Source organism: Neomonachus schauinslandi, chromosome 5, assembly GCF_002201575.2.
Source record: "Neomonachus schauinslandi chromosome 5, ASM220157v2, whole genome shotgun sequence".
NCBI lineage: Eukaryota > Metazoa > Chordata > Mammalia > Carnivora > Phocidae > Neomonachus > Neomonachus schauinslandi.
In genome coordinates this window covers 55,794,485-55,816,215 of record NC_058407.1, presented here as the reverse complement: position 1 = coordinate 55,816,215, position 21,731 = coordinate 55,794,485, and the positions used below count along the sequence as shown (strand labels likewise).

The window sequence follows — 21,731 nt, the reverse complement described above, 5'->3', positions numbered from 1 at the left end:
TCACCCTACACGGAGGTGCAGCATGTCTTTGTTGTCTATTTTCCCGTTATTCATTATTCAAAGCCCCCTGAGGGCAGATGCCAAGTTCTATTTTTCTTTGTTCCCCAGCACTTAGCACATAGTAGGTGGTGTTGTTGGGCACCCGGAACAGCTCAAAATCCACCTTATAGATGCACAAGCCCTTGGGCTAGAAATGCTACTCAGTTATTAATTACAACTGAGTGTTCACCAACTCTGAACTATCTGAAGAGAGCGAAAGTTTTCCAGATAACCCACTCCAGATGCAAAGTTCTTTCTCCCTCCCTCGTCTACTGCTGCCAGGATAGGTTTCTAAATCGTGCCTTCCTCCTCTGACCCAACTGCTGTGGCTTACACTTCTCAGAGTTCTCACCTGAGATTCTGTGACAGAACTACCTGAGATAAAGGCGCAGACATCTCACACTGTTCTTACAGATAAACAAAGAGGAGGTAATGAAGTCTGCCTGCGGTCAGACAAGTCACTAGTGAGAGACAAGACAACAACATGTATGCCCCGTTTCCAGCTCAGGTCTCTCCCTTGTCCACTCAGATACTTAACGGAACATCCTATGGGCCAAATTCTGGCCTGGGCTGCTGAGGGGATGGACAGCTCAGTAAGACCTTAGTTCTACCCTGGAATGAGACATGTGACAAATGCCACTGAAGAACCTGCGGGAGTTTCAAAACTGAAGGCAGAAAGTCACCACTCTTCTCAGAATTCTACAATATTGTTCAGGCCAAAAAGCTGCCAACATTCCCTGCCGCCCAGGACTTTTCTCTGTAGCATGTAAATCACACTGGACCTCAGGAAAGGACATAACTCCCATACTTCCCTGTATCCCAGAGCATCCCCCATATAGGAGGACACGTAATGTGACGGACCACATCTCACACCGCATCAGGCTCTGAAGCCAGTGCACGAGGGGAAAACATCTATCACTAACACACCCTTGAAGATCCCTTATAACACCAGCAAAGTGTTCTTATGCAAACATATCCTCCTTCCCTCTCCCTCTCTGAGTCCTGTAGGGCCAGTTTTGACTTCAGTGTTGGAACAGATCGATTTTTTTTTTTTTTGAATTTTTAGTTCAGGACCCGATGAAGTAGTTCACATGTGTGCTGGGCACAGGGTCAATGAAAAACCCATATCTCTGAAGACCAAAGTCATCCCTGGTAGGTTGAGATACTCAAGCTTTTAAAAAAGGCAAATACAAAAGGGGACTTTTATTTCCCACACACTTGCATTGCAAACACACTGCAAGGCGTGTACGTGCTCACTGGTGAGAGTGGTGAGCTGAATTCCTTTCCTACTTAAACTACTTCTTTTACTTATTATTGTTGCTGTTGTTAAAATTTATTATTATTATTTACCAAGCATGCAGAGTTGAACATAAGTAAAATGTAGGCATGCTTTTTTTCCATTGTAAATTTTCAGCCACTAGCACAGACTAACTTAAGAGGAGATCTACCTGAATAATGCTAAGTGCACGTGGCTTTCCATAAATATTCCTTAATCGTTATACCTAGCACCAACTATATGCCATACACCTGCATAAAGTGCTGGGGAAAACGAGAGTTAGCTACAAGCCCCAAAGTATAGCATGGGAGAAAAATATAAATAAAACCATTTCATTACCATGTAAGAGTTGGACACAATAGGCAGGATGGGCCTGGACAGGGCAGGGGAGGCTTAAGGAGATGACCTTCACCCCCAGGATGCTGCACAAGACCCTTCCCTCCCCCTTCCCTGATTCAAGTGTCACCTTCCTAGCAAGCCCCTCCCTGCATCCCCATTTAAAACTGTCAACCCCCATTCTGCCACACACTCCTCTGCCTCCTCTCTGCTTTTTCTGCCCTAGCACTCACCACTTTCTGACCACATCTCTTATTTATTTGACTTTTTGTCTTTCTCCTTCCATGAGAAGGCAGCTCTGTGAGGGCAGGGATTTCGTCTGTCTGTTCATCACTGAATCTCAACCTTAGACCAGTGCCGAGCACATAGTAGGATTTGGTAAATACTCAGAAGCCTTCCTGGACCACATTAAAGGGCAACTGCCAGGGCTCTTCTTGTCCTCCTTGCTTTTCCTTGACAACATTTATCAAGAATCTGAAATCATCTTTTTAAAAAAATTTGTTACTTATTGTTCTTTTACTCCTCACTAGAATGGAAAACTTCGTAAGAGCGAGTTGTCTGCTTTATTTACTGCAGTGTCCCCAGCCCTTAAAACAGAGCCTGGCACTGCTCATTTATTCAATGAATTTCACTTGAGTGTGTGATCATCACCATCATCATGATCACAGCTCATAGTCACTGAGCACTCAGCATATGCCAGATGGTTTTATCTGCATTCTCTTTCCAAATCCTCACAACCTATGAGGTGGACACGGTTACGTTGTCTCTTTTTGTAGATGAAGAAACACAGACAGATAGTAACTTGCCCAAGATCTCAAACCTAACAAAGGGAAGAGCCAGCAAATAATTCCAAGCCATCCAACTTGAGCTTTGCTTTAATCACTGTTCCACTGCCGTGACACAATGCTGTTCACTCTGGGCTCCTGTAGTGGTCCCCCCCACCCCCCAACCACGGTCATCTGCCCTCTCTACACCACCCTCAGGCACCGCTAGGACATCCTCCACACTAAAGCCAGAATGACACTGTCAAATAGCAAAACTGATCACCTCACTCAGCTTTAAATCTCTTCACTGTCTGTCCACTGGTAGAGCACACATTTTGGGGTCCCTCCAGCAAAGTGATCAATATTTATAATAAACACTCTGGAAGATGACATTGCCATTTCCAGAAAAATTAGAGACTATGAAGAACATGATGGACGTGGGAGAAATGCTCTACCTTTGAGATATGAAATAATGAGAAAAGGCTTATTTGATTATAACAAACTGGAGTTTATCAGTAGTTCCAGAAATATTTATGCAATATCTAATCAGAACCGGTAAGGTAGATGTGTTAAAATGGATATTTCTGGGCCCCACCCCACCCCATCCATTCAGAATCTCTAGGGATAGGGTCAGGAAATCTACATTTTTTAACTAGTAATCTGGGTACTCCTTTGACATTTGGGGACCTAAATCTTTTCAATTCTAACTTACAGGTAAGTACTTACATGTTGGGCAATATTATATAAACCATCAATGTCAAGACTAAGACCTAACCAGCTTTCTTTAATGACCAATGAGAACTCTCTTGTTCAACAATGTTATAGGACCCGTGGAGTCAAACCTGTCCTAACTCAAGTCACAGTTTTCAAAACTGTCCAATGCTTGAGTGCTTCATGCCACCTCACAGGAAGCCAAAACTACCACATCTGGTAAAATCAACTTACTTATGCCGGGTCAACAGTTTTATTATATGTTCATTCCAAACATTAGTGCATTTTTTCCCTTAAAATATAGCATCCTGCCAAGGCTACAAGATAGAAAAAAAAAAAGACAAAACAAAACAAAACCCACAAACCATGTCCTGCCCCTAGCATGTCAGTTGACTTCTGAGCTCATGCTAGGTGGGATTCAAAAGAAAACAAATCTATTCAAGTCTTTTACATTCCAACAGACCCCTAAAAAGGTTAGAGATGAGCTTTGTTAATGAGGGAGTTCAATGCTCATTCAACCACCATCCCAAGACCCTGGTATTTTACCAGGCTTCCCTGACATTATCAGAAGTGGTCTGAACATTATCAGATGTTCATCTCTGGCTATGGGGTGCCATTTGCTCCTGAAGATGAGCAAAGAAGAAGGTCTCACCAGGTGAACTTCCCTGCCTCCAGCTGGGAAGGGTCCCCACTGCACAGATCAGCAACAGGATGGAGCACCAACATTAAATCTTGCTCAAGACTCCAACTGATTTTCCTTTCTTTTAACATATTTTCAAATGATTTAACTTGTGCAAATGACCCCCAAAATCTGTTTCCTCCACAAAATGTTAAAAACAAAACAAAACAAAAAAACCCTTGATCAAATAAAAGTCAAACAGTCCTGAGAGCTGCTTGGAAAGACATAGTGTTTAACCGTGGTGCCATAGCAATTTTCTAACCTAAGCCATGGTATGTAGTTTAACGATTTCCTTTGAAATTTCAGAAATATAAGTACTGATTTTTAGCTCTGATGTTCAAATGCTTCTATATAAAAGAAAATGCTCTACCCTATATAACACAAGACAGAAATTAATGGTGCTTTAGAAACAATGACTGTGTATTGCAATCCAAAGAGGCCTACAGGCAAAACACATTTGTAGAAGAAAACAGCCAGAGAAATACATTTTTCAACATATTTCATAGGTATGAAGACAATTTTTCACTACCCATATTGAATTAGCAGTCCCATCACATATAAATAACCCTCTGCAGATGCTATGCAATCTAGGTAATAAATAGGATCTACCATTACATAAAATGAACAAAATAATCCCTGGTCAGATGTAATGCAACAGATTAAGGAGAAAGAAAAGTGAGATTATTCAAGGTCAGTAAAGATTACTTAGCACTCACTAGAGTGAAACAAATGAAAATAGGGAGAACAGTTCAAATTTTGAAGGTTTCCATCTTTCCAGACTGAATTTCAGTTTTCTAATTATAAATGAAAGCTTGGAAGTATAAAATCACTAGGTTATTTATTTCCAATGAAAGTTTCTAATTTCCTTACAAGTTCTTAGGATTTCAACTCTATATCAAGCCAAAGGGAAGACTGTTCTCTCCACCCCACCCAGATTCCAAAACTCCCCTGTGGACCCTCTCAGCCATGAAGCACACAATGACCCTCAACTCAAGACTCTCTTGAACATGCTGACAGAATCTGCCAATACATAGGGCAAGATCAGCAGGGGGAAGCAGCATTCCCTGGGATTTAGAAAGGCCCCACTGGTCAAATGAGAATAGCTAAAGCTGTTTAAGATACCAAAACCAGTACTCCACTTAGACTCTAAATTCTTAAGCAAATGTGAAAGACAAATAAAACAGGTATTAATGCTAGCATAAAAATGTTTTTTAAATTTAGTGTTTATTTGTCAAATACCAACTCCTTTTTCTTTCATTCCTTTCTGTGTCTGATCTTTGGAAAAACCACATCAGTATCAAATGTCACTTAGTTCTTATTCAAACAGAGGAAAGCAGACACAGCGGCTGCACCCGTGACTTAGGTGACCTGGGCCCTCCGTAAAAACCAACCTCTATAAATCACCAGATGTAAGCAATTGGGTAGTGATCACTTTAATTAATTGAACAGCTTTCCTGAAATTTACTGTATAATTTTAACCCCCACGACACCTTTCCCAGAAGCAACCAACAATGGTGGGCTTTTCTTAACTTGTTTAAGGAAGGAAAACATTTTAACCTCGGTGGCTTAGATATATTTTTTAATTATTCAAGATTAAGGTGGCAAGCTACTTAAATTTTAGAAATCAAATACTGCACATTCTAAATGCTACCCTTAAGTGCCGAAAGTCAAAATTATTCCAAACATCTTCAATGCGTGACGATAAACATGTTATCTGTCCTAAAAATACAGAAAATTTAGAATTTTAATTTTATTTGAAAACTCATCTTTGCAAAACAACATGCAATGGTATTTATAACTTCAATCACATACCTAATTTTAACTGTATAAAGTTGATATTTTTGATGTTTCTGAACCTCGGTTTTTACTACAGGTGCCACACTTAAAAGAGAATACTCCAGTGCCTTGTTACCAACTCCCACTTTCTCTCACAAAACAGCTCCAGTCACCCTCCACTAGGAACTGTGTAATACCTAATCCACAGATCCCATGACAGCCACTGAGTAATAAGCAGAATTAGTCCTAGTCTTCAGGACATAATCAAACACGTCTCTATGAGGTGAAGGCAGTGTCTCTGAACCTGGGATACCAGTTCAGCAATGACAGCAACGTGGAAAGTGTGTTGTTACAATGCTACTTAAAATTTAGGAAAGAAAGAGGCTGGGGAACAAGTCAACCAATTTAAAAAACGCTTCTCCATTATCTACAGAAGGAAGTATTCATTTTTGCTTGTAAGACCTTTACTCTAGCCCATATGCAATTGCTACCCACGGTCCCTGCAAACATACATGCAAAATCCTGCTAACATTCACTTACAAGGACAGAAGTGTAATATTTGCTGAGACTGGTCCTAGATTTGGAATGGTCTCCAATTCATTGTTGTTCAGTTTCCTTTAAGCGCCAAAAAAAAAAAAAAAAAAAAAAAAAAAAAAGAGAAAAAGGCTGATTAGGTCATCTGTAAATCACAGAGGTGAAAACTTTATAAAGTTATTTAAAAATACCTCCTAAGTTAAAAGTTTTTAAATAATTTACTGTAATCCAAATGTTCTCTACGGTTAAGTAGCATATTTTATTCAAATCTCAAATAGAAAGTAAGACTCACACTTCTCGAAGATTTTGAAGGTGGCTCATGGAATTTGCCTTGATGAAAGACAATCTGTTGTGACTCAAGTCCCTATGAGAAAACAAAAGTCAAGTTGTAAGTAGTTTCCAAAAATCACTAATAGTGCTTAATGATGTGCAAGACAGAATGGGTTTATGAAATTCCTCTACGACACTAGTGACAACGTAAGAAATAATTGGTTCATCCTATCCCCAAACTAGATGGCAACTAAACTGCCAAAATCAAAAATACAAATTCTGAGGACAAAATTAGTTCAGGAGACTGGCAGATTCAAGGGCTTTAAGCCCACAGATTTTCAGGAGGTGTGTTTTGGCACAGGGTGAACAGATCTCTTGTGAATGGGGCTGTTTTGCCTCACCCTCCCCATCCCCTACCATCTCCTCACTTCCAAACTGATATGATGAAGTCATGTCCTGTGAAAAGTGGCTAATTAGGAAGGCTGCTGAAACTCAAACCTCTAAAGAAACCTTCTTATTATTATCATAAAATTAAGCATCAGTGTTCTTATTACAGGCAAACAAAATAGAAACTGCTCTTCACACATATTTGTTTCTCTGGGTTCAGGCACCAAATTACTTAAGGTATCATGGTGTGTGTATGGGTCGAGAGAGTCAAAAACAACAATTCTGCTTTCCTGAATTCCCCAAATCTCAGTATCAGATAATATAATGTATAATTTAAACCACATAAACCACCTACAAAGTAGGCTATCTAGGAACCTATGATCAGATTTCTTTGCAATCATTAAATAAATCTGCTTCTTATTCAGAGACTTCATCTAACTTAGTAACAATTTCCCTAAGACATCGTAATTTTTTTTTAAAAAAAAGCAAAACAAAACTCCTACATATACAATATCCTAGACTAGGCCATCATCTTGGCATTTAAGACTCCACAATATTACAGAAAGCCTGGTAAATATTTGCTTACATTCCTTTCTGCGCGGACACACTGAGTGTATGCCTGCCATGTGGTGAATTCAAAGTGAAATGACTAGAACAGCTACTGAAAAACAGACTTACAAACAGTATGGCTGAAAGCTCTCCCCCCCAAAGAGGTTCACCAACCCTTACCAAATGAATTCTCTCAGTGTTTAAAAATGAAGGCTTTTAACTAACCAGCGTTTTAGAGAACCAAACTGAATTGGCACAAAGCATGAACCAAAAATGAAAGGCAGAAAAATCACACCCAGAGAAACAGTGTAACTTCATCTAGTCTATGAAGCTAACAATTAGAAATCAGGGATCCTTTCAGTCTTTGCATGTTTGTTTTGAGAATAAACCTGGATTTCTCTATTTCACCCCCCCCCAAAAAAATCTGCAAAGGTTTTATTTGAAACATGTTTGCCTAAAGACCTACCAGACAGTAACAGACATGAGTAGATTTGTTCTGGTAGAGTTATAACATGAAAAAAAATCTGGCACAGTCTTTAAACTATAAAAATCCTGCAATTACAACCACCGCTGTGCATGCTCACCACGCTGGAGCCAGACACTTTCCCTCACAGCCCAGCTCACGTCCGTCTGGAGTTCATCAAGGAACCCGTGAGCCCAACAGCTCATGTTAGGATTCAAACAAAACCTGTGTGCTTTTAGCACCACAGACAGTCACAGATTTCCCACAGGGTTTCAAAAACAACCAGTGAAAAGAGTCCTTCACCTGGGAGGTTGCCTGAATCAACAGAAAGTCTCATTTGGATCCACTTAACTAAAGAACATTGAACAAGCAGAAAACTGCATCCCCTATTGTTTCAATGTTTAAAGGGAAAAGGGGAACAGATCTGGCATTTACACTTAATACAGGTGGTTTTCTTTTTAATTAGAAAAAAACGAAAACCACACTTCATTTTGAGGATTATTTCGTAGGGCAATCCTATGAGAAAAGAGAGGGTTTAACTTTTTTTTCCAACCAGTAATGGGATGAGATCTCCAACAAAAGACTTTTAAAATGGGAAACTGCCTTCTGAGAAATGTACACATGCTGGGGACCACTCATTTCTGATCCAGAAGTGGGAGCTGGCAACCTTAAATATTTTAGTTATTGCAACACACTTCCATTCCTGAGTTTTGTGTACTATTAAAACCACATTATATGTAGGAGAAAAAAAAAATCACCTAAGTGACTTTTACTGCTAAATACTTAAAGCCATGAAACTTTTAATGTGTCTAAATTTAGATTTAATACAGTTTATGTTTCAGAAATGATTACTTTCCAGTTAAAGGATGTCACACTTTCCTAAATCTTCCCTATATTGTTTTTATGGCTAGACCACATTAAAAACAAATACAAGTCGTACAATGTCGGTATTTTCTTAAACCCATGAGAACGTTCAGTAAGAAAAGCAAATTCTTCATTTTCAGAGTTCCATTAATGAACATCTTCCCCAGGAAACCTTTTCAAAAAACTTTGTGTAGTGAGGTTAATAAATGGGATAAGTGGTAAGGCGGGGAGGTGTTAACTATTTACCTAGAACTCAGCTGGCCAAATGCTGGAAAATCAAACTCTACAAGGTAGAAAAAAAAGTCTCTCCTCCTGCACATTAGCAAGTGAATAAATATATGTGAAAATAATTAATTTATAACATTTAGTTCCAGCCACCATTTTGCTCCTTTTCGCATTTGGAAATCTGACTTCCAAGTCAAATTTTAAAATGCAAATCCAGCACAGCTCCTTAATCAATCCCACTGGGGCCTGCAGAGCTGCTAATTCAGCAGAAATCTGGAAAGCTGAAAAACAAAAAGCCAGGCTGTAGCTGTTTTAAGACACTGATCCAAAGTGACTCATAAATCAGCCTGCTATGTTCAAGTTTTAGTCTGGAAAATATAGAAAAACAGCTGTGAAAACCATAAGGACCATGACCCCCCACTCCAGCCCCAATTCTGGTACCAACCACACGATTTATAACAGGCGAACGCTAAAGAAGGCTCAGCAGCAGAAAGTACCTTTCGGACTTTCGCCTCAGCCCAGCTCATGCAAACACTTCTACGTGATAAGATAAATAATTCTGAAATTCCAGTGAGGTTTTAATACATTAAGCTCTCACTGGCAATTGAGCAACTTTCCCCTCTTTTGGCTAAGTAACATATTCCAACAAGCAACTCCTCTTTGGGTTCAGAGCTCTTTGTAAGCACAAACTCTAGATGTAAACTCAAGTCCGCCTTTAACGGCAGTTGTAAGCAAAGCTTCAAATAGTTACTGTTTTAAAAGCCACTTTCATCAAAGTATTACAAGTCACTTTTTGAAAAGAGAACCACATTATCATCTCACAGCTCAAACTATTCAATTTTTCACACATGAAATTAAGGCAATAAATTACAACTAAACAAGTGAAAAAAATACACACGTAGAGAATTTTTTTTTTTTTAATTTGCAAATTCAACAAATGACACAAAAGATACAGTTTTCTTGAATGGTGCTCTCATAAATTAGTCCTAAGGCAAATGTTTACTACCTTAATTACCCAAGAAAAAGTTAGGATATGGGAAAGAACAATATGTATTTTTCTACTTATTTCTGAACTCTGAACAGTCTACCTAAACACTTTTATAATTATGTAAACTTTAAGAAACAGCTATCTTATGCCTCTTGTTCCAAACACCAAGTAACAGAGAATTAAAGCCCAATTCCACGTGTTTTTCTGCTTCTTTCAAAGGTGGAGAGAGGAGACCTCTAGAGCTTTAGGCACGAACAAAAGAAACATTTACAATAAAGAATTTAGACCACATGGTTTGGTGACAACTACAAAGTTGGTTAAAAGTCACACAAGTACAAGAATGACAGAGCTGTCCAATGAGTGATCACAGTGGGGCTTCTGACAACAGACCTAGTGCTTATTTATACAAGTGGAACTTATTTTCACATATATTTAAGGAATGTGGACTTGTATTGAGACAATTTACTGCTGGCGGAAATGTAATTAAAGATTGTGCTAACCAAATAAACTGTAATTTGTTTTTAGTGTGCCACCAAATTATCTGCAAAACGAAATCCTAATTAGGTCAGCTACTTTTAAGACAATGTTTAAATAGGTATCAAAACCCTTTTGGTTTAACTCAACTTTTAATCAATACCAAGTTTTTTTTTTTAAGACATCCAAATTCACACAAAAAATATATATTGTACACACACTGGCATGACCTAATAGGCTACTTGACAATGAGAAACTACTAATATAAGCTAAATTTGGTGAATCATTCAAGCATTTCTAAACACAGTCCAGGAAGAGCTATTCATTTTCTTTTTCTCATCTCTCTATTATTTACACATGTTCACCTCCAGTCATTCAAATGTTCAGTTCCATATGTTGTCAATAGAACCATTCACATTTCATGAATAAGGCAGCATGACCTCCACAAGAGGTAATTGAACAGAATTAGCCACAACTAATTGAAAGTCTTCCTGCTTCAGGTTAAAGCCCTTATCTCCTTCTTCAATTATAAAACAAAACCAAAAAACTACAATCGACATCCCATGATAAGAGATCAGAAAATCTAAAACTCTAATTCCACTTTTTTTTATTAAACTAAGGTTTATTAACACAAAGAGTATGTTTTTGATGGCCAACCATCCCATAATTCACAAATAAAGATTTTGATTAGCACAATGATTTAAAAACACAATTTCTTAAACTATGGAACCAAACTTCCTACTACTATTAGTAGGATGTTAGGACAGTCTAGTAGAATTGTTTTAAGAATGTAGAATTTCCATTGCAATTCTGCTAGGCCCAAAGGTTAAGGATGGACCTCACTTTAATTTCTTTTAGACAAGATAACTTTTTTTTTTTTTAAGAAACACAAGTTGTAATTGTTTACATTTTACAAAAGTCCGCCAATTTTAACAAAACTAGGGCTGGGAGAGAATAAGGAGACGACGTTTGGAAAGAATCAGCCTTTCTAACTAAACTACATTCTCTTCCTTGTTCTTCCACGCAGTTGGCAGTGATTCAGGTTTTCAGACTTCACAGCTAGCATCCAAAAACTTGCATAACAGCGCCCAGTCCTTCTAAACTGTTTGCTGAGAAGCTATAGAAATCACGCCCTTCGTTCTGAAACCTCTAGCTCCTTTCCTTCCACATCTACTGATTAGTTTCGCCAACTTCTTACTGGAACGAGGATGTGTTACAATTTGGTTGAGGCTTTCTGGAATTTCCTATAGCGACATTAAGCACAGGGGAGAGAACAATAAAACGGTGTCTACTATAGCTTGGACAGTGACGGACCTTTGTTGAGGGGCCTTCTCAAATGAAAGGAGCTCATTCAATTACTGGTTGGGAACAGGAAAGGGGGCCTGAACCAGTTAGAAACTGTAGTTGAGCCACAGGACCTTACACTCTGGGAGAACTGCGAACTCTTGTAACCCGCAGATTGCCACCTCTCCTGTCCCGCCCTTGCAGGGGCGCGCATTTGAATCCATTTGGCAGGCTCTGGGCTCAGGACTTTGACTCTACTCCTCCGAGTTGTCAGTGGCTCCCTTCCCTCGCCCACCTGCGGCCAGCGAGGGGCAAGCCCAGGGCCCACTGCGCGGCTCGCTAGGCACTAGGGTAGGGCGACTGAGGCCTCGACGTCTCCTTTTCCATCTCCACCGAGTGCCGCTGGAGGCCTGGGTCAGGAGTAACTGCCCCAGAAAAGGCAACCGCGCGCCCAGCGCCCCGGCCCCTCGCGAATCTCGAGCGGCTCCCCCTCCGCCCTCAAGAATACTTACAGGCGAGCGACCCAGGGCGGGAGCGACTCGGGAAGGCGCGCCAGCCGCTGGCGGCTGCAGTCCAGGAGGTCCCTGAGGCAGCGGCAGGGAGCGGGACACAGGCGCTCGGCGGCGACCCCGGAAGGCTGCCCCAGCGCCCCCGGGCCGCCGCGACCGCTGCCCTCAGCCGGGCCCAGGCGTCCCAGCACCGCACCCAGCAGCAGTCCCAGTGCCACCGACGGCGCGCGGAGCCTCGGTACGCCCATCGCGCTCTTGCGGCCTCTCGCTCTGCCCGGCGCTCCGCAGCCGGCGCGCGCTGGCGGCCCGGCACAAACTTGCAGCCGAAGAGTGGCCGCCCGCGCTTGGAGCCGCGTGCGCGCGCCCTTCTCTTGCGCTTCTCGGCAAACTCCTTTCTTTTACGCCCAGCAGCTAAGCCCTTTCATGCCCCGGAGCAGCGAGAGGGAAACCAGAGAGGACGGCCAGCTGCGGCTGCCCTGCAGCCCGAGCGGCGTCGGCGCCCCGAAGTCCCTCTCGCCCGCAAAGAAACTTTTTCGCCTCCTCCCTGCGTTAGTGCGCAAAGTCCCGGCGCGATGGAGTCGGGAGGCGGGGCTTGCGGAGCTGCCGCGCGTCCATTGGCCGGCCGGGCCCCGTCGCCCCGAGTCCACGTGATAACAACAGGGCTCCAGACCCCCGCGGGAGCGCGGGAGAAAGTGGAGCTGAGATTGTAGGAAATTCGGAGTTATATTTTCCAGCCTCTCTGGCCAGCAGTCTCCACTACGTCCTGGGAAACATATATCAAATGGAGTTGAAGAGAAAAAGGGAATGTGCAAACAACTGAACAACTATTAGGCCAGCTTTCGGAGTTGGAGGTATTTTGGCGAACGTGAGGGGAGTAAAGTTAGCTCAGTTATCAGGAAAACTTTAAATTCCAAATTTTTTAAAAAATTAGAAATTATCCTACCATCCACAGATAAAACTGGTTTCAGTGAAAGTACAGTTGTTCTAACATTAATATTTGTCGATTTTTCCCGTACATATCGGCTCAAAAAATAAAAACAGTAAAATGTAAAAGTTTTTGGAAATGGTATATTGCGTTACAAATAGCCAGCCTTAGTGCACTGGATAGAGCTGGGGGAAATTATGGGAAATGACCTTCTGATAAGTTGTGATGGCAATCATAGAGTGTATGCAATAGCTAGAAATAATAAAAATAGTCACAGTTATTTCAAGGCAAAATAAAAACTAGGACCTTTAAGGAAAAGATTAACATAGGGACCGTGGTGATGACAAATTCTGATTGAGAACGCTACCAGGCTAGAAGTACTTGTCTACCTGCGTGGGGTCGGGGTGGGGGATGGATTCACGCGTATGGGACTTCACCAGTGAAGTCTGTGTTCTAACTTAACTCTTAAACCCCACAGTTCATCTGTGAACACCCTGCCTCCTCTAGGTGAGGATATATACCCAGAGAAAGTAACTAACCTGTTGTGGTAAAAAGAGGAAGCTTATTTTAAAATTCAACTTCTGCAGTGATTGTTTCTTATGTTGTCTGCCAAAGCATTCCTTTTTTTTTTTTTTTTTTCCCCTGCCAAAGCATTCCTTAGGGGCTGTTTAAACCTGTTCATTATTGAGGAGTGGAGATATTTTGTAGAGTGGAGACTTTAACTCCAATTCTAGTGCTTTTTAATTTCCACGGTAGCAAATCACGTGTAAAAGCCCACCCATTTTTGAGGGAGAGAAAAGATTCACTTTGAAGAAGAACACTTTAGATAGGATATCCTATCCTCTTCCTTCCAGCTACCGTTGGTGTCAACTCCACCACTTTTTTTTTTTGATGATGTACAACTAGGAAATATTTATAATGATGGCACCTTGGTTTTGAATGATCATTCTGCCTACTTGGGGTGGTCAAGAAATACCACAGTCATGCTATGGATTTTCCAGCTCAGTCTTCTCTATCTGTTTCATGTGAGGAAAGTCAGGCCTAGTGCATTGGAGTTTTTAAAAAGTATGCCATTATACACATGCCTTTATGTATAAGTGTGGTGACTTGCTAATTGACATATCACCCATATGACAGAGATAGTCAGAAATGGGCTACCATTTTGAGGACGTTTGGCTCAGTTTCTTTCCCCATTTTCCACTTCCTTTATTTCATTTTCTGTGAATTTTATTCACACCTATGTGCTGATATTTACCATATCCGTATTTCTAGCCCACATCTTTCTCCTAAACTCTAGACTTATATATTCAACCACTCCCAAACTGGATATTCAAATATAACATGTCTAGAATTAAATTTCCTCACCCCTGAGCCTTACTCCTTTTCCTCGTGAGTTTTTTATTTCGAGGAATGATACCTCCCTCTATCCAGATGTCAACTACTCCAGAAACCTCATTCACCCTTAATATTTCCTCATTGTCACCATCACCTCTACATTCAATCAATTAGCAAGTCCTAATGAAGCTAGCAACTAAATGTGTATCTTCCCTCCATCTCCATAGATGCAATGCAAACTCAGACCACCATCAGCTCTTGCTTGGATTACTGCTACAGTCTCCTTCCTATCTGGCATTGCAGTCCTTTCTCCATAGTGCACTCAACATGATAAGCCAAAAGCTCAAATCTGAGCCTGTGACTCAAAAGCCTAATTCCTACTGTTCTCAGAGCAAAGTTTAAATTCTTTAGCATAACATAGTCTTTGTATTTGGCTTCTACTCACCTCTTTAATTCATTTTATTTAATCATGTTCCTTTTATTCTAGGAACTACTGGCAATTCTTTTCCCATGCTGCCCTCATTGCCTTTGGCTCTCTTTCATCCCCAGGGGCCTCTGTCTCTCTTCTGTCTGGTTGGTTTGCACTTCAACCTAAGCATTCCTCTTTTTGAAGAAGGCTTCCTTGAATCCTCTTTTAACTATCCCTCACACTTTCAGCACATCCACTATTCACTGGAACGTAATTGGCCATTTTACTCTGCTACTTCCTAGATAATGCTTAGAATTTCCATATAATCATGTTTCCTGTATATCCTTTAAGGATTTTAGCAGATTTGTGATGTTCATTAAGTTACTTAAAATTTCAGTATCTCAGTTTCTCCATCTGTAAATTGGGAATACAATAAAAAATTTAAATTTAAAAATCTGATTTCCATTATCAGTTCACTGGATTAGCTGTCACTCTATTCCTTCTGTAAGATTTATTGACTAATACCTACGAGTAGTTGAAATCTAGAGGCTATCAGCCCCTCCCCAGTACATCCTTCACATGTTTGCTCCTTCTAATAGGATGTTGATCCATAGTAGTTCCATGCTTGTTTATATCTATAATTACACAAATGAATTAAATATTGTGTTAACCAAATGAATCTGACTGCAACCAGAAAGTAGCTTTATTCCTTGTAATGAATAATGAATTTGATAGCTTAATGAAAGCTAATGATGAATGTGAAACTTGGGAAAGATTCTTAAAAGGTAATTACTAAAACACAGTGCTATCAGATTAGATATGGGCAAGACAGTTGAATAACTAGGGAGAAATTATAGATTAGGAGACTTCTTCACACAGATTGCTCTGCAAGCATCTCGAAATTCTTATTTCACTTCAAAGTAATTGTAAGTGGGAATCAATCAGCAAAGGATGTTTTATGGATGTGGCTTATGCTTGCTCAGAACTTCACATGGTCATTGAGGGAGCAAACTATGAAGACATGAAATGGTTTTAGCACACATTAAATATGGCTATTCTCCATCTCAATATGACCTCAACCATTCAGTCAATAGAAGGAGGAACTAGTTCTACATGGGAACTTTAAATCACTTTACTATTTTCCCAGACTTCTCAAACCCTTTATGAACCATAGGACAGAACTTCCATGGAGTGGCTACTGAATGAGCAGGTTCCTCACACCCCTGTGCAGCTTCTTTTGTATGTATGTAGACAGTAGGAATGGAGACAGAGTCCCAGGAATGATGGTCTGTAATAGAGGAGGAAAAGGAACATAAAAATCTTTTAATCTCCTCAAAATTATCAGTGTATAACAGTGGTCCAGGAACAGTTTTAATGTGTCATTGAATTCTCTGATCTTCTTATGAGGTAGTTTATCTGTGTACACACATACACACCCACACAAATATATTAGTATCAAATGTTGATTCTCTGTTCTTGTGGCTATCTCTCATAAATAAGGATTTAGTGTGAAGGAGCCAGATTCATTTTGAGTGGAGGTCTTTTAACATTTGAATTAAAATGAGATCAAGTGCTGGATTTCTGTACTTCTTCAGAGGTTTACACTGGTTAACTGGGTAGTTGAAAATTGACTCTATTGGAAATGACCTAAATCACTTCAGACAGTTTCTCATTAATAACTTTGTCCTGGTGAATGGCAATTCCCATCCATTTTTAAAACAGCCCCCTATCGCCCATTTTGTGGTTAGTATAACCCAGCCCCAGTTTTCTTTTCAGTTTTCCTGTTTTTTTTTTTCTCCCTCTGGCAAGTGTGAGACTTTCTTATCTTGAGTGTTGGCAAGGGCAATGACTCACCGATAAAAAGTAATAGAGGTGCTAAGCTGTCAGTTTTAACATCCCAGGGCAAGAATGAAAGCTAAACACTCAGTACTTGCTTTATCATTACAATGAATGACACAGTTTGTGTAAGTGTGAACTGTGAAAAGGGAAAAGAGATAAGGGAAAGGAGGAAGAAAAGCACAAAAATCCCCAGATAATGGTGCCAAAAGCAGATGTTGCCATACTCTGTAACCTAACCATATCTTTTCACATTCATTAAGGCATTTTAGAAGAAATAGATAACCCGCCTTTCTCACAAAAAGTTCAATGCTTTACTTAGAGAACAGAGACTAGAATCTTACTTTATAAACGCCCTGCTATGAACATGTCCTAACTCTTTAGAAAATAGTTAGAAAAATGAAGATAACCACCCATCTGTGTCTCTCAAGTTGGCCAACTGTGTGATATTACTGTAATTGAAAACAAACAATGTTATCTGAACATTCTATTCATTTAACCACAAATTACACATATGCTGTCTTTTATTTTACCCATTTCTCAAGTCACCCACTAGGAATACGTGCTCTGAGGAGAATGCATATTGTGAACACAACTGGATACCCTAGAAATCACCTAGGTGGAGCTGGGAGCCACTGGGAGCTGGGAGCCCTGAGGTGGGGTCGGAAAAGGGTGAAGGCTCAGGGCTCTGACCTCCTCCAGATTCTCCTCAGTAGTGTATCCTTCCCCAGCAAAAGATCCTTTCAGTGGTCCCCAGTTTCTCCATTCCTTTAAAGACTTCAGGGCACATTCTCTTCCTTCAATGTCTGTTCCCTTCTTTTTCTGTAGCCAGCAGTATTACTAAGACCCTGCTGGCAATCTCAACACATAAAAAATAGCCCACCCTGTGAGAAATGCAGAAATCCAAATGATTGAGAGTTTGTTATGGAGGATGCAAGGTAGTTAGAAGTCTGACAGGGAGGTCATACGTGCCATAGCTTTGGCGCACATTACCTCATGGTGTTGGTCAGTAAAACAGGTGGAGACTGACACAATGCTGAACAGTAGTATTGTGTGATTGCAAAGTCCTGTGTAGATTCTAGTTCCTGTTACTTAACTCCCACGTTGCTGTTTTCTTTTCATGTTTCAGGGAGATAAAGTGAGTTCCCTACAGAAACATTCTGCTGCTGGGATTTTTGACCAATGGAATGTTGGAATTAAGGAAACCCTCAACTATTTGTCCTGAGAAAAATAATATTTAATCTTAAAATGGAAAACAAACAAAAGCATTTTATAACCTTAATATAAGATCCTTAATCTTTGTGTTATGACAGCATACTATACATATCCTGAGATTTTTAATAGGTCTTTTATTAGGCCATCTCAAAAAGTTACTGCATAACTCAATTTGTTATGATTTATGCCATGAGGTCAAAAAGAATCATTAGGCATATTTACTAAAAAGACTCATATATTCCTCCTGGGATCTCTTCTACAGAATATTTTTCTTCCACTTCTTGGATGAACAGTTGGCCTATACACTATTCTGAGATTTAATTTACATTTCCAAACCATGAGAGCCCTCATAAATGAGTTATTTATTGCTTTTATTTATGGATTCATCCTCTCACACTTTTGATGTTTACCCAAGTCTATCAAATTATCATGAATCAAATTGTCATGAATATTCTCAAAATCAAGTCCCTTACGTTAGAAACTCTGCTTCTATTCCTAAATATAAGGATCTCTATCAAGCTACAGTTTTTACTATATCATTACGCATCATTCTCAAACAGAGAATGAAGAAGAATTTTGGTTATATGGGGTCAGCTTCAACATGATGCTGTGCTCCTGTTGTAGCAAAGGCAGAATAAATACTTTCGTTCTAAAATCTTAAGTTTTTAGCCCAAAGCTTTACACATTTCTATTATGTTTATATAGACATACAGAAAGACTCCCTCAGAAATACTGACATAGAGCTTGAAGAAGCTATCAAGGGCACCTTGCTTATCCATTTGCCCCTGGCACAACCATGTCTGCAGCAGGCAACCTCCTCCGCTCCCACAATTCTTTCAGACTTGAACACCTTTTTCAGTCAGAGCATTCGTCCTTACAGCCCACATAAATAAAGTCCTCCTGCTCTCTTGCTGGTCATTTGAGCTTTTCTTCTTCTACTGGGCAAACTAGAAGCTGTTCCCAGAAATATTCCTTAGTTTTCTTCTTTGTGAATTAAATAAGTGCAATTCTTTCTTTCTCACAAGCACTACTGTTCCTCTATCTAACACCCTCATGAGGATCAAGAATGTCTCTTTTCTGGTTATTTGCCTTGTGTAGGTGAGTATGGCAAAGTGGAAGTAAGAGGGCTCACAAGTGAGGATATTCAACCCCTGTCGAGCTTTCACTATTCTTAACAATTTTCTAAACATTTGCTGTGTGTTCACTCATTTATTACTTACCACCACCCTGTATGATATCATCCCCATGTTGCAGACAAGGAAACTGAGGTATGGAGATGCTAAGGAATTTGCCCATGTCAAAGCTGGGATTGCAACTCAAGTCAATCTTACTCCACAGTGCACCCTCTTAACCACTATGCTACACTGCTTTCCACTAGAGTCAGAAGAAGCAAGTTTCCAAAGCCTTTCAGAGAAGGGGTTTCTCCTTGGTAGATTGGGGTCAATAGGGGAAGCCTGCATGGAATTTGCCTCGTAATTCTTGAAGGTAACTGACTGCAGTCACTGCCTTTCCTTTCTTTTCCTCCTTCTCCCCTCCTTTCTTCATTGGTCCAAATTTAGGAAAAAATATTTGTCTTTATGTAGATGTATAAATCAGTCACCTTACTTTCTGATTCATAAAGGTTAATATCCCTGCCCAGTATCAGAGTGCTCCTTGAAATCTAACTATTAGAGATTAACTAACTATGTGCTCAGACATGATTGTCTCCCTAAAGTTCTCTTCTGCAATGTCAATACACCTTCACCTCCAGGAGTATCACATAAGGTGTCATTGGCATTTTAGAGTCAGTGTTCTATAAAAGTCCAAATGGCTTGCAGGAGAACCTATGTGGTTGCTAGTCAGAAGAGGGTAAAGACACAGAAAAAGAGACAGACTTGGCTTTCTTTACAATTTTGTCTAGGACTGTACCTAATTAGGAACCATGAATGGGATACATTTGTCCAAGAAGCCCAGAGAAATGAAATATTAATACTAGAGATTATATTTCAGCTGTTGAGATGCTTTACATGTAATAGCAGAATTTTCTTTTAGCTCTTGGTTTATTAGGTAGTGCTAATTTTAATGCTTTTCTAACTCTTGTACAGTGTATGGAGAACTTTTCTTAAAGTGTCCCAAATTGGCTAGTTTGGTTTCCCAAACAACTTTTTTTTTTAAAGGGTGCCCTTCAAGACCTTTGCCCTAGGAACATCTCAGAAGCTTCCTCTCTTTAGGGGACTCTGTGCAAGTCCTCCCAGTGATGCTTGAGTTAAGAGTCTTTCTTACATTCAAAGACCCATCGTGGAAAAAAACTTACTGGAGTTCTGATAAAAATTTATATTTTCTAATATTAAAGGGGAAAGTCCTAGAGACACAGGCTTCCCTGTATTAAAAGTTGTGAATTCATTTTTGAATTTTTATTATCATCCAATATTAAGAGCTCTCATCTATGATTTTATGAGTCTGTACACAAAAATAATTCATATAAAGTATATTGATTTTTTTCAGGTATTTCTTAAGTAAGTTATTAAAAATAAAGTTCATTTGAACAGTTTTTCCTAGAACATTAAATTATTTAATGCAGTGGTAAAATTTTTAAAAGCCAAGACCTATCTTAAGAACAGGAATTTGGACACAATCTTTATTTCCCCTAATGAGAATATACCATAGGAAGTTAATGAAAACACGAATAATTAATTATAACAAATGCTGATGGGCCTGTCCCAAAAGGATTCTATGGCATTAGAAGTTGATGAGCATTTTCCTGAAGTTTGTGATTATTCATTGAAATTGATATGCCTGTAAAGGGAACAATAAAATGTACTATATTTTTTTCTTGTAACTTTGGATTTTTTCCTATAGTTTTAATGAGAGTACATGCTAAATGTCTCAAGGTGAGGGTAGAATTCTCCATCTTGTTAGTAATTATACTTGACTTCTTGTGATCCAAGACAAGAATGTTGGAAACAAAATTATGCATAATTTGAACATACTGATTGCAGTCACAAAAACTCTTTCTAAAATTTTTGCCCTAGGCAAAAAAAAAATTAAATCAGCTTTTATAAAATCACTCAAATGTAGCATGCTTGCCTCCATTAAAAATAACTAAAATATCCTAAGGCAATCCATATTTGGTAACTATAGTTACTTCTTTAAGATGTGTTTTATGTGTGACTAGATCTGAAATTAAGAGCAATCTGTTTCTTAAAACTCTGATATTTAAAAAAATAAAAGGTTTAGGTCAGAGAATCTTTAAAACATCTCTCATCTTTTGTCATCCTTAGTTCTAAAACTTTATACTGGATATGATTCATCCTTGTACTATTTAGAAGGCACAGGATAAAACAAGAGTACTTATAGATGATAGTGTTTCTCCAAGGGTGATCAGTATAACTTTAGCATCAGACCCAGGGGAGGCTTAATAAACAAAAAGACTATTTGGCCCCTTTCTCAATGTACTGAATCGGAAATTCTATAGATGGTTTCTGGGGATCTGCATTTTAACACACCCTCCAATGTTTGGGAATCTGCAAGTTGCTACTCTGGAATCGTGGGGGATTAATTCTCCTATTACCATGTGGCCTTTCTTATAGTTTCTTTCCATGGGTGATGAAACCCTTACCATGAGTGCATGAAGCTCCTTTCTCTTCCTACCCTGCTCTGTGGAATATAGATGAATCTTATGGAGTATAGAAAAGGATGCTATGATTCTATCTTGGGTAATCATGGTTGCCTAGGACCAGTATGGAAATTTGGCAAAAAAGAAGCGTAGTTTCCCATATATTTACATGGACAAGGAGGATATGTTCTGTGGTGCCAAGCAATAGATATTTATATGATATGTAACTATAAATAATATGCTACTGTACAAACCAATTATACAATCAGCCAATACCAAAATACCGCA

The 21,731-nt window shown here is 39.5% G+C and overlaps 1 protein-coding gene across 1 annotated transcript in view; it reads right to left on the bottom strand.

The window, feature by feature from the left end:
- LRIG3 (leucine rich repeats and immunoglobulin like domains 3) overlaps positions 1-12,657 on the bottom strand; it is a 46,609-nt gene extending 33,952 nt beyond the window's left edge. Inside the window, exons 1-3 of the mRNA XM_021687215.2 lie at positions 12,132-12,657; positions 6,408-6,479; positions 6,122-6,196 (exon numbers count right to left, since the gene is read on the bottom strand). Of these exons, the coding sequence (XP_021542890.1) occupies positions 6,122-6,196; positions 6,408-6,479; positions 12,132-12,376 (392 nt within the window). The 5' untranslated portion in view covers positions 12,377-12,657. The remainder of the gene's footprint in view (positions 1-6,121; positions 6,197-6,407; positions 6,480-12,131) is intronic.
- Between the last annotated feature and the right edge of the window lie 9,074 nt (positions 12,658-21,731).